Below are 14,193 nucleotides of genomic sequence, written 5' to 3'. Positions count from 1 at the left end.
AAAATATTGGGTTGGCCGAAAAGTTCGTTCGGTTGATAAATACGTTGTTCAATAAAGTTCTTGGTGAAAATGAAAAGTGTGTCTTTTATTTTTCCTTAAAACTGAACGAACTTTTTGGCCAACCCAAATATGTCCTAATGGACTGTTTGTTACCAGTAACACCTCCAGTCAACAATAGGCTATTGGTAGTTAAGTTTTGGGGAAGTAAAAAGTTATACTTGGATTTTCAACCGCTTGAGAGGTCAGTGCCCCTAACCCCAAGTTTTCAAGGGTTAACTGTCAACCAAAAACTCTCTTTATAAAGACTTGGAAAGATACACTATAGTCACTGAGCAAAAAGAAGCAAGGTTCGCAGAACTGGGGTTGACATTCACACATTGATCTACCAAAGAAACAGGGATATTAAATCCCACATGGCTGAAATTCTCAAACTTTGCATTTCTTTACATATTCACTGGGCCCCACTCCCAGGGACTTAGGTCTGCGTAGAGCCCAGAAATATGCATCTTAACAAGTTCGTCAAGTGATTCTGAGCAAGAAGTCTGGGGACCATTTGTTGAGATCAGTTCTTATGCTTCCACAACTTATTCATATGCCCAAGGCAGCTGTGGACCACAAGCGGCCCCAACCATTCCCCAAGGGCTGAAGTAAAGGAATGATACCTAGGTTCTCCTGTAAACCCGCATGCTGTGGAATCCCAACTGGGAAGTACAACCTAAAGAAGATTGTTCTACGATTCTAAATAAACAGTGAGACTGAACAGGAAGAATAGGGGCAATGTGCAACTGGGGCTCAGACCACAGGTCCCTTGGGACGATCCTACTTTACAGGGTCTTACCTGTAATTGATCTTCCAGAATAGCTGTAGCACTCTCGCCACTGTTTTCATCAACAATCACCACCATGTGAGTTAGGGAATTTACCTTCACCTGTTCAGCCTCAAGATCATTTTGCAAACTCTAGAGAAAAAATTAAGATAAACCATTATGTCTACTCTTTCCCATTTACCTATTTAAAATCCACTCAGTTGTCAATAGTAATTAAGGACATTTAATGAGGCACTGTGTTTAAATCTCCAATCATTAGCCTAAGTGTTCTACTAATGAAACAAACCCATTATACATCTTTACATTTCATTATGAACCAAAGCAGTTTGAAAATGCAATGTCATAACAGATTGCAAATGGGATGTCATCACTTTTATTATTTTTATTCCAAGTTTTGGCCAAAAGAAAAAAGGTGTCCCATAAACAAGTTAAGCGCCTATAGTAGGAATTAAGAATATAGAATCATTAAGTCAATAAAGTCCCAAACTTGAATACACATAGTCAGATATCATTTTATCTAGTGCAACATGGTATAAAGTGACAGATAAGTCGAATACTATTTGATAGTCAGAAGCTGTTCTGTTACCCAGGAAAGCAATTAGGGGTATACAGACAATTTCTCTTCCCACTTCTCCCATGGGAAGAGCATTGCAGGTCACAACACATATGTATATAGGTAATTTATTCAAACACTACCAATAGTGTCGTCAGATGCCTTGAGTTTTTGTGTTTAATGTATCCCTAAAGCTTTATTTATCAGTTATCTAGATATTTCATTGAAAAATAAAATTCTTCAGTTCACAGAGAGCCTATTTTACTCTACCTTTCCTTGACTATGAAAAGTTATCTCTTAAATTTGTGACCAAATTAAATCTCCCACCAAATTTTGAATCTTCACCTAGGAGAAGAAGCAATAGCTTTCCTGAAAGGATTAGGTACAGATCCATCTGAGGGTTTCCTTATTTCCCCACACACTGCATTCATGCAACACCCTAGGGTTCTTAACCACTCATAGGTCCAAAAAAAAAAAAAACAAACCCTGAGAATCTTATGAACACTATGTACTTTCATAAGAAAACTACACATACCCACATAAAATTTTACCTGTGCTTTCATCCCTGGCTCAGAAAAGTCACATCCCCATGCACTCTACCCTACAGGCTGCTGAATAAAAGAGCACACTGAAGAAGTGTCCCATCTCCGCACTAATGATAGAAGCCATCGGCTCCTGAGAATGCTAAGTGCTGCTTTTTCATATTTGATAAGGTATAAAAGAAATATGAGCCAGATTTACTTTATGATCTTCTAGCAGCTTCTGTAGGGATGTTAAGTCATCATCTAGGGGGCAAGTTTCCATTTTCTGAATGCGTTCTTCTGTGAGTGTTAACCAGGCGGAGAGCTGCTGTAGTTGCTTCCTCTGCAGTTCCATGAGCACATCGTGCAGCCTGTCCAAGGGGAACACAGCATTATTCCCACTCCTTCTGCCCTTTGCAACAGCAAACACACACTCCAGGCAGCCAAGAAATGGGGCAGGGAACGCATTCTTGTCTAACCGTTAAAAGTAGCATTTGGTCTTTAAATACAGAAACCAGCAAAAAAAAAAAAAAAAAAATTATTTTCTTCCTAAATGGAGTCAATTAAATGCAGCCAAAGAATGCAAGTAACAGCACCCTCTATTTGTATCAGAATCATTGTTTCTTCAATCAGGAATTCCTGCCTATTAAATAGGTGGAAATTGCCATGGAATGCAGTTCGCTCCTTAACCCACAATACACGCAACAAAACGAACCATGGGGAAAAAAAATATTTTAAAAAATGTTGCATGGCACGAAGTGAGAGAGTGGCATGGACATATATACACTACCAAATGTAAAATAGCTAGCTAGTGGGAAGCAGCCACATAGCACAGGGAGATCAGCTCAGTGCTTTGTGACCACCTAGAGGGGTGGGATAGGGAGGGTGGGAGGGAGACACAAGAGGGAAGAGATATGGGGATATATGTATATGTATAACTGATTCACTTTGTTATAAAGCAGAAACTAACCCGCCATTGTAAAGCAATTATACTCCAATAAAGATGTTAAAAAAAAAGTTACAAAATAGAACTGGGGATAAATATAACATAGTCCTGTCTTCACATCAGAATTAATGGTTAGCCAATTTTAATACTGCGAAGTCCATATTAAATGTCTTTGCTAATTTCTGTATTGCAACTTTTACCTTTTCATTTGGTTAACATATCAAAGGGGACATAAAGATCATACAAAATTCCAGCAACACTACATGAAGAAAAGAGTCAAAATTTTACAAGGCAAGTTCTCTGGTTATCTTGTTCTCACAGACATGCAGACTTTTCCTTGTGCTAAACTGGGCAACGCAGTCTATGGAATAGGGTTTCTTTCTGAGCTTCCACTCACCGGGACTGTCTGTCCATACTTGCCACCCTTAGTGCCTCCCATCTGGCATTCAGCAGGGTCATTTGTTCCTGAATCTCAAACTCCTCTTCATCTGACAGAGTTCCTTGTGTTATCAGCTGGTGTCCTGCCTGCAGGACATTGCCCACACTGCTCTGGTGCGCCGTCAGCTCCATCATAAAAGCCTGAGAAGGTATATCATTATGATTTGGGAGCTGCTCATTGAAGAAGAAAAATCTTAATAAATTGTTAATGTCTAAATGTTAATGCCGTGAGAAAAAGCAACCATGTAGAGTGCAAACAAATAAGACTTTGATCCAATTTTTTCAGCTCTGAATATAGGGAATAAGCAGCTGCCTGAAGCAAAAAGAATAGATCAAAGAGGACAATGTTACACGTGATGACACCAGCTATTTTTAAGTAAATGCTGATTATGCTACTGTTAGGTCGTGAACATGGAATTATGAGAAGATATACTGAATAAACCACCATGCTCGCCCAAGAGAAACTGCTTAAAGAAAATGACCATTTCTGTTACTTTGAAACCAAAACAGCAAATCAGACCTGCCAACTAATATATCAACACCAAGAAACTACTTAATCAAAAGAATTCTTCACATAATCCAATCACTCCACTGCAATATATCCCTGAAATAGTAGGAAATTTTCAATATATAAAATTACACAGGAATAGTGGATATGAGTTTTCTTAATCATACAATAAATAAAAATAATCACTTCCTGGGGAACATTCAAATCTAAAGATTTGGTGTATTAATTAGCCATTTTGTGTTTTGACTATAACAATACACTTCAGAAACGAGCTGTACTAGGCACTGATTTTTTCGTCAGTGGCTTCGCAGAATCTACAAATTACGGTAAGATTAAAATCCGGAATCTAATTCCAGTGCACAGTTAAATCACCCACACCAATTCTGTAACAAAGCCCTATTTAAATATCACAAGTCTTAAAATATGCCATGACCTTTCTGTGGAGCAGAATTCAGTAAACAACAAGCATCAGGGTTCAGCCCCTGATTGAGGCACAGGCACCATGGCACATATATCCTGCTCATCAGCTAGAGATTATTTACTTCGTGGGTTGCAAACTGGTCTTTGACTTCTTCAACATCATCGGAAATGTCATCCTGCTCCTGGAAAGTGTCCTCGGCAGAAAGCAACCAGGTCAGCACTTCCTCCAGTGCGATCTGATAGCTGTCCAGATCCATGTCAACCTCGGTGACAGTGCTGGGGGTTTCAGCTCGGGGACCTTCTTGCTCCTCCTCTGGCGCTGAGCTCTATAAAAACAAAGCCAAGAAAACTCACAAACGCTGTGAAGACCAGAAGGTGTTCCACAAAGACACACTGGATGGAGAAACCAAGGTAGGCACCACTGTGTCTTAGGCATCCACCTGCTTCTCAGGAGCTGGGTGAGCAACGCCGTGACATAGAATGCATTTTTAAATGCTAGGATGGCAAAGAGTACAGAAGCTGCATCACTCATGGATTCTGTACTCAGGGACATTCTAATATAGCTGGGAAGAGACAAATAACCCACATGAATCACTTCTGAACAAAAATAAAAAGGCTATTAACAAAGTTATAAATTCCACGGGTGCAACAAGGAATGCTATTTGAATTCGCCGAGAGCTAAAATAGGAAAGTTTCATAGAGGATCTGGAACCTGCTGGGCCTTGAAGGATGGATGTCATTTAAAGAGACAGAGATTAGAATCCTGCTTTGACCCTAGTTAAATTGCTTTTACTGAATTGCATTTTAGCATTGCATTTTAGACACTGAAAGACAGACACACATATAGGTTGTCGTACTGGTGATATTTTTTTGAGGCAGCTGCCCTCTAGGTTACTAGCTGGTCTTTTTTCGAAGAGCCCACGGAATAAGTTATTCCAAGCTCCTTCTAGGCAGTGGAGTATTTTCTTATATACTTTAGTCATATATCCAAACCTACCACCTCTCTCATTCATTTGTTCCCTTCCAGAGCAAAAATTCTTTAAAATTTGCCTACAGCCTGTCTCTACTTTATCACCTCTCATCCACAGTTTTTATGTACTATCTCAAACATACACAAACGTATAGAGAACAATATAAGAAATGCTCATATGTTTAACAGCTACATTTGTTAACACTCCCTTTCATGCTGATTAGGCACTGGTCCCCACCACACACCTGGAAAAGCTTTTGCCAGTGTTACCAATAACCTTCTCATTGACAAATCCACTTTTCTAGCATCATCTTTAGGATGGCCATGTAATTAACAAAAAAACCAACATTTTTGATAATCAACAGTACTAGAACAACACACATAAACCAGAACTGTTCCAAGCAAACCCGGAGGTCCGGTCACCTTATGTTCCTTAAGCTTTCAGTGGCATTCCCTACCTCTGACCAGTCCCCACCCTCCTGAAGCTCTCCTTTCCCTGCTTCAATAACACCATCTTGGCTTTCCTCCTAGTTCAACAGCATTTGCCAACATGCAAGTAATGAAGCTCCTCAAAATTAAGTCCAGGGCCCTTTTTTCTTCTATGTACTCTGCCTGCATGGTTCCATCCATTCCCATTGGATTTAAAGAACCATCTACATCCTGCAAACATTTACCTTTGTATTTCTGGCCCCAAACTCCAAACTCCTATGTCCTACTTCCTTAACATCTCCACTTCAATGTCTCATAGGCATATCAAACATTGTCAGTATTTAAACCCTAGTTTTTCCCCCCAAAGCTCTTCAAGCTTCCCATTTCAGTAAATGCCTCCTCCATGCACTTGACCCCTCCAGCTAAAAATCAGGGAGCCAGCCTTGGTCTCTAGCTTTTACCACCCACATTTAATACGTACGTATAAGCAATTCCTACCTTCAAAATTCATCTCAAATCCATCCAGGCCTTTCCATCTTCACAACAACCGTTTGTCCTCAGCACTGCAACAGCCTGCTACCAGTGTCTCTGCTTCCCCGCTGCTCCCCAGACTGCTACGTCCACCACCCACTTCTCACAGAGCAGCCAGAATGATGTTTGGAAAATGTAACCACATCATAAGACTTCCCTGCTTAAAATCTTTCACTGCTTTCTCAATGCTCTTAAGATACAATTTAAAATTCTTAACATAGTTTACAAAAATACTGTGACAGCAAGAAACAGAGTGAGTGTGTGAGTGTGTGTGTGTGTGTGTGTGTGTGTGTGTGTGTGTGTAGGGTTGGATTTCAATTAGGTTAATCAGGGAAGTCTTCTCTGAAAAAGTTCCATTGAAATTGAGGAAAGATGAGAAGCTTGCCATGCAAACAGTGGGTAGAGAAGCGTTTCACAGAGAGCAACCCACACGTACAAGAATCTTGGGGAAGGAGAGGAGGAAGTCCACCACGACTGGCGTGCAGTGGCCTGAGATGAGTTGGGGCGGTGGGCTGGGCCTTGTAAACCACAAGAGGAGATGAGGTGTTTAATTAGTATGAGGGCTGGAACAGGAAGAAAACACACACCAAAGATATTCTGGAGGAAGAATCCAAATGGACCTGGTAAACAACATGCAGGAGTTAAAAACAATGAATCAGTGAGTCCACGATGAAATGACGGATGATTAGGAGAGGGATGGTGCCAAAGACAAAGAAGGGAAAATGAGTTAAGTTCCGGACCTAAAACCCCAAAACTGGAAAGCCACAATAATCCTGGAGGTCATTTAGTATCAAACCTCGATATTCTAATGAGGAATTCTGAGAACTAGGAAAGTTAGTGACCAGCCAAAGGTCATTTAGACAGGCACTAGGATCTATGAGGTGGGAAGTGGAAGGAACACCTCTAAATGCAGGTGTTCAGAAGGTATTCATTCACATACAAGAGGAGACCTTCAACTGAGAGATTAAAGAGAAATTCAGGAATTATTTGCTGACCACCTAATGCTCTACAGCACATGTTTGTAGAAACAGCAAGAGAGGAAGTCGGGCTATTAGTGTTCTCAGGAAAGTAGAGGATGGCAAGATATGTCAAACAGTAGATGATTACAACTTGACCATGTTTCCTCTCTCCAATTAACTTAATTCAACCTCTAAGGCATTCATGAAAGCATTAATGAAAAGGTTAATATTATTACACCTGCTCTTTTCTTTTTTTAATAAATGTATTTATTTATTTATTTTTGGCTGTGTTGGGTCTTCGTTGCTGCACGCGGGCCTTCTTTAGTTGTGGTGCGCAGGCTTCTCATTACGGTGGCCTCCCTTGGTGCAGAGCACAGGCCCCAGGCGCACAGGCTTCAGTAGTTGTGGCATGCGGGCTCAGTAGTTGTGGCTCATGGGCTCCAAAGTGCAGGCTCAGTAGTGGTGGCACACAGGGCTTAGGTGCTCTGCAGCATGTGGGATCTTCCCGGACCAGGGCTCGAACCCGCATCCCCTGCATTGGCTGGCAGATTCCCACCCGCTGTGCCACCAGGCAAGTCCCAATACACTTGCTCTTAATCAAACAGCAAATGGCTTCTGCAATTCTTATCATGTCACCCCGAGCCCTAAACAGAAGTGATTATTTTATCTACACACCGTGAATGGCAAATGAAATCTCCCTTCTTTTTAAAAGAGAATAGCCTTCACTATAAGAGTAGCATATTCCATCTTTCTAACAAAAGGAACCCCGATCCAATGAAGAAATGATTCTAAAACCAAAAGGCAAACTCCGAAGATTATTTGAGCCCTGAAAAGGATGCGTCATTAATGCAGTATAATAACTATACTACTAGAGACAAATGCTTCTCAGCAAACATTCAATGATAAAACATTAGGGCTTTTCCTCAATATCACTTGATCCTCAAAACTACTAAAAAGAGCCCTTGGTTCACAATCTGGCCCCATCTCTTGCCTTCTTTTCCTCTAAGCTTTTTTCTTTTTCTGTAAATCATAGTTTGTTGAAATGGAGAAAATAAAAGAAGTGGTACCTACTACCCAAAGAAAACCTGAAATAATAATTCCTTTGAACCTTGGAGAAGAAAAAAAAAAAATGCTATGCCAATTCAAGACCATTATCATTATCACTAACATTTGAAAAAAAATCTTGTTGAATAAAAATGAATGATAATACCTAAACAAAATGAGAAGGAAAAATTATAATATCTGCTGCTTGCTGAGTGCTTATTAACATCATTTTAGATACTTCAAACTTATTAACTTTATAAAGTGGGTGGTTTTACCCAGATTTTGCAGTAAAACTGAGGATGAGAGGGTAAGTAACCAACCCAAAACAAGAAGTAACAGGGATGAAATTTAAGCTTCAAAGCCCATGCTTTCCGCCTCTCTAAAATGTATTTCTTATCACTTTGAAATCCATGTGTATCTTTTGATTGTTTTGTTGATAAATGTTAGACCAAATACCTTTTAAGGTCTCATCCCACTGTTAAGATTCTCTCATTTTATGAATTATGAGAACTGGTTAGACTAAAACAGAATAAGGTAAAATATGGATTGATTCAAGGCAGAATTATTCAGGAAGAAAATTTCATGACTTTATATCTCCTGAAAAAAAAGGATCCTCATTTATATCCTGATGAATAAAACCACTGTCAGCCCTTAAGTGAAAAACTCACCAAGTAACATATTATCAATTATTCCTCCTAGGGCTTCCCTGGTGGCGCAGCGGTTGAGAGTCCGCCTACCGATGCAGGGGACACGGGTTCGTGCCCCGGTCCGGGAAGATCCCACATGCCGCCGAGTGGCTGGGCCCATGAGCCATGGCCACTGAGCCTGCGCGTCCAGAGCCTGTGCTCCGCAACGGGAGAGGTCACAACAGTGAGAGGCCCGCGTACCACAAAAAAAAAAAAAAAAAAAAAAAAAATTATTCCTCCTAAAAGAAAGGGAAAAGCTTACATTTTGATGGCCCTTGTGAGAATATAATGGTACAAATCCATTTTTTAATGGCAAAAAAAGAAAAAAACTTAGTACTTTGAACAGAACTAAGCTGACATGAGAAAAACCACCTTCAGTACAGGACAAGAGTGATAAAAGATGACCAGATGATAGAAGAACATAGGTCCTTAAGCATGTTATGCAGAAGCATGATCACAATCCTAGACTCTATAACTCTAGCCTTGCTGTATGAAATAATATATTTTCCTTCTTAAAAAGTAAAATCAGTAAAGTTATGGTTCTCCATTACATGCATGTGATGTGTAACAGCATGCCAACCGATAAACTGAACTTCTGATGCTGAGAAACCAAGACATTCTCAGTCAACAAAAAAAAATGCTCTGAAAGTGTTTTTATCTAGTACCTAAGAGAAAACAAATATGGCAAGTCAAACACATTAATAAAAATTTACCTGTACCTGTATGTTAATTTCTCCTTCTTCACATTCTTTCTTATATTTCCTTGGAAGTGTCTCTACTTCACGGATGGCATCTATAGTGACTTGCTGAGGTAGCACCTCAAACAAAGATGTTAAATACATAATTATGGATTTCTTGTCAGGAAGCTGAACAGCAACATCTAAAAGTAGAAGAAAATAAGAACTAGCTTAAATTAGATGTCCAAAGTATGTGAATTGCTCAATATCGGATATGAAATAACTGTCTTAGTACCCATAAACAATGCTAGTATATTATCTTTGCAATACCACAGCTCAGTAAATTTCTATTTCATATAATATATGAGCCAAAGGTAAAGATGATTACCTACTTTTTTTTGTTCCATATCCCATTTCTTAAAAATCTTCCCTAAAAGCTTCCCCCATAAGGCTCAAAGATAAGCTATCATCTAAGATAACATCATAGATTTCATTCATAGTATGAAAATAAGTCTAGAATTCAATCCTGCAACATTTGTAACTGAAGTTTTCACATCATATACAAGCTCATACAAAAACACATTTTAATGAAATAAATAAAATACTAAATTGTTTACCTAATAATTCTGTTTTCCTAAAACTTTAAATCTTACGCTCGTATTGATTAACTATTCTACAGTGATGTAATTAAATTTCCTCCTGAAGGATCCTAGAAACTGTTAAGCACAGAAGTATCATGTCTGTAATAAAATGGCTTGTACCACATTTCAAAAGGAAAAACACCTCCTCAATTTTCACAATTCTTTCAAAAAAGTGGGGGGGTGGGGGGAAGCACTGCTTTTCAATTATTCAAAACTGTAAAGAAAAATCAAGGTTGTAATTAAACACTGAACAATACCTTCAGGATCTAACAGCTTCTCAATTCCTAAGTAAGTTTGAGCCTTGCTGAAGGCATGTTCAAGTCTCTCAATTGGGGACATTTTGACAACTCTATCCCAGCTGAAGAGATCGGGTCTGAAATCAGGATGCAAATAAAATTCAGTGAAGATGAAATATGTGGAAACAAAGCTGTTATTGTTATAATCGAATACATTTCAGTTTTAGATTTTTTTAATTTGTGAATATAAATTTAAAAGTTTATCTTTTATATCCCAAAGTCTTGTCAAATATATAATATTTTAAGGTAATCTATAAATATGAAAACAGCAGGTAAGACATTCTAAGGTTTTTGTATTGGTTAAACATGCCTGTTAAAATTCTGGAGTAGCCACTGAAAGACTAGAAATGGTATATTTCCCAAATAGTGAAAGGAAAAAAAGGGAAGAAGAACCTACCAGTATAAAACAAGAAAGAAAAGAAGATACAGAAAAAAGTAAGAAAAATGAAAAGCTCAAAACAAGCGGTAAGAATGAACTTAAATACATCAATTATCGCAATAATGTTAATGGACTAAATTCTCCAATTAAAGACCAACTTTAGCAGAATAGAAAATCCAGCTCTAATCTCTTCACAGGACACTCCTAAAGAAAAGACCCTGAGAGAATTTCCGTCCACCCCTCTCCATATAGCTACTGTCTAGTATTTCATTTCTATCTTGATTTTCATTTAATCCCACAAACTGGACATTATTGTTGCTCTGACTTACTCAAAAGTTGATCATTTTCTCTGCGCTCTATCTGCTCTTGCATCTTGGACCCACCTACACTTCTGGGATTTGCCTCTCTCGTCCCCACCCGCCCAGTTCCCTCTCTGACTCCACCTCTTATTATTCCCCTTATTCACACCACTGCACCCAGTGGCCTCCCACATGCCAGGTACCTCCTCCCCTCTTGCCTGACATATTTTTCTTCAGCAATATTTACCATTTCTATATGCTACACAACTAACATTTTCATTTTTAAAAAACTGTCTGCCTCCCTCTATATGAACATTAATTCCAAGAAGGAGGACTGGGAATTTTGCTTGTTTTGTTCTCTGCTCTACATCCTGTGTTCAGCACATAGAAGGCACGCCACACACACTTGTTAAATCAATTAAGTAACAGATGGAAAAATGTTTAAGCTAAAATTCAAGTTTTCGGGCTTCCCTGGTGGCACAGTGGTTGAGAGTCCGCCTGCCGATGCAGGGGATACGGGTTCGTGCCCTGGTCCGGGAAGATACCACATGCCGCGGAGCGGCTAGGCCCGTGAGCCATGGCCACTGAGCCTGCGCGTCCAGAGCCTGTGCTCTGCAACAGGAGAGGCCGCAGCAGTGAGAGGCCCGCGTACCGCAAAAAAAAAAAAAAAATTCAAGTTTTATGATAGTGTCTCTTAACTGACTAGAAACAGTGGGCAACCTGCTTAAACTGATAAAGGAGAAGTAGAAGAAGATGGGGTGTGTGGGGGTTTTTTTTAACCAGATAAAAGGTATATGAAAAAAAAAGCTAAAGCAAATAGCAGTCTTATGGTAAAACGTTAAAACCACTCCCTTTTTTACCAAGAACAAAACATTCTGCTCACTACCACCAATGCAAACTGATATTGTATTGAAGGACAAGGCACAAATGAAGGGGAAAGGGGAGAGGAGAGGAGGGAAAGGGAGGGGAGGGGAGGGAAGGGGAGGAAAAAAACTATTATAATTCATGGTCATCTATCAAAAAAAAAAAAAACTTTCAGTAACAAATTTCGATAAGAATTTAACAAGTTTCCAGATATAAGATGTAGAAAAGTCAACTGCATTTTCATATATCAGCAAAGAACATATAGGAAATAAAACTTGAGACAATAAATAATTTACAAGAAGAATAAAACACATAACAAATTTTGCCTTTCACATTTAAACCTTTGATGCATCTGGAGTTTATTCAGGGTATGGTGAGGCAGGGATCCAATTCACTCATTTCCATTTGTTCCAACCATCTATTAATCTGCAACATCGGCTCAGTTGTAGATCAGGATGGAGCTATTTCTGAGCTCTTTATCCCATAGGTTGAACTATATGAAACTGCCATTTATATCAAAAACAGTCAAATATTGGCAATGTCATATGCTTCAGCCTATTATTATATTAGTGTTTTCTTTATAGTACTATATAGTCTCAATTAATATAGCTTCATAATTAGTTTTGGTTTCTGTTTATGAAGTACTTCAGCCTGTCTCTTCTTCAGAAGAGTAGTGGCTCTTTTTGGTCCTTTGGTATTTTATTATATAATTAGAATCTGTTCAGAAGTTTCATAAAAAGAATCATTGATCTATTTTTAATTGGGAGTTTTATAGAGTTTTCCTATAAAACTAAAGTAGGAGGCTGAAAACTGTCACAATTCTTTGTGTACATTACTGGTTAGTGCTGAATGAGTTAGTTCACATTGAACTATGTGAATTATTTTACATTTTTTAACTTACAAATATGTAGAAGAAACCATGGACACTGCACTGTGGCATTTAAGTCCTATGGAAACAAAGATGTGATGGGTAGTTTTTTTTCCATGATATTTCTATTCTTTATGTTTTCTTAGAGCATGTACAGAGGAGAGAGGCGATAGTGGGAAGGGCCTTTAGGGAGTAGTAAGTAAGGGAGGGACAGAGAGGAGGTACAAATCTGTACAAATCTGCACATCCAAGAAGAGTCACATCTCACTTATGTCGGTGGAGCACGGCATTGAAGGCAAGCCCATCTGTCCAGCTGGTGGTGAAGTTGAGGACGTTGACCTGGCTGTACGGCCTGGTGGACTGGCGCACCCAGCTCAGCAGGATCTTCTCACTGTTGGTCTGCTGCAGGTCTGACATGATATCCTTCATGACATCTTTCACCTGTTCAAAAGAAACCATGGCTGCCAATAACCTCAAGTAGTCATTGGAATCCAGTCCTTGAATAAGGAATATTATATTCATGAACCATTGGATCAGGCCACTGGTATTCATTTTATTTCAAAACTTTCCTTTAAACGCTGGAAGGATAAACACATTTTAACAGTAATGATTTCAATTTAGAGGTGATTTTAACCTCACCTTTATATATTATGGCATTTTCTATATCTTAGCAATACTTATATTACACTTGGCTACAGTGAACATTACTTTCATAGCCACAAAAAGTAATATTTTAAAACTATACTTTAAACATCTTTTAATAGGAAGAAAATGCAATTTTTATTTTCTACACAAATGTGGAAGAAGGTAAGAACTTTTGGCTGACTATAAAATCCAAGAATGAAGTGCATTTCCTGATGGCAATAACAATTATAATCTAGAACTAATATTTTATATTATTATTCTAAATCAGTACATATATTTTAAGGAAGTGTTCAAAGAATGATGTGGACATATCAAAAAAAACCCCACAAGAGCCAACTTAAGGGGGCTTGAGAAATAATTAACAATAGTGAAAGATCAGAACCTATTAAATAAGTAAAAATCCATAAAATAAGTAAAAATCCACACAGATATATAAATGAGTGGATAGATAGATAGATAGATAGATAGATAGATAGATAGATAGAATAGATAGATAGATACAGAGAAACAAGAGACAAGGAAAAGCTCTTCCTCATAAGTGGAAAGACAATTAACAAATGTAGAAGAAATGATGAAATTAGAAAATCACTTTGCCACGCATTATATTAATAACTGATCAGGTAAGAACTAAGAATGGATCTTAAAATTAACAGATAAAAGTTTAATAAGTAGCTGAATATTTATACAGTCTCA

At 38.5% G+C, this 14,193-nt stretch overlaps 1 protein-coding gene across 2 annotated transcripts in view; it reads right to left on the bottom strand.

The window, feature by feature from the left end:
• Positions 1-14,193, bottom strand: part of UTRN (utrophin) — a 490,808-nt gene that overhangs the window by 368,300 nt on the left and 108,315 nt on the right. The window contains exons 6-12 of one of the 2 annotated variants that reach the window (XM_060283969.2): positions 13,124-13,296; positions 10,407-10,522; positions 9,551-9,711; positions 4,335-4,538; positions 3,244-3,425; positions 2,121-2,271; positions 839-958 (exon numbers count right to left, since the gene is read on the bottom strand). In XM_060283969.2, the coding sequence (XP_060139952.1) occupies positions 839-958; positions 2,121-2,271; positions 3,244-3,425; positions 4,335-4,538; positions 9,551-9,711; positions 10,407-10,522; positions 13,124-13,296 (1,107 nt within the window). Of the gene's footprint in view, positions 1-838; positions 959-2,120; positions 2,272-3,243; positions 3,426-4,334; positions 4,539-6,109; positions 6,210-9,550; positions 9,712-10,406; positions 10,523-13,123; positions 13,297-14,193 lie in introns of those variants that run through there. The other variant, XM_060283970.2, reaches the window with a different exon arrangement.

This window comes from Globicephala melas, chromosome 14 (assembly GCF_963455315.2).
Source record: "Globicephala melas chromosome 14, mGloMel1.2, whole genome shotgun sequence".
In the NCBI taxonomy this organism is placed as follows: Eukaryota; Metazoa; Chordata; class Mammalia; order Artiodactyla; family Delphinidae; genus Globicephala; species Globicephala melas.
Note: the sequence above shows the minus strand (reverse complement) of the source record. Positions and strands in the feature narration are given on the sequence as shown.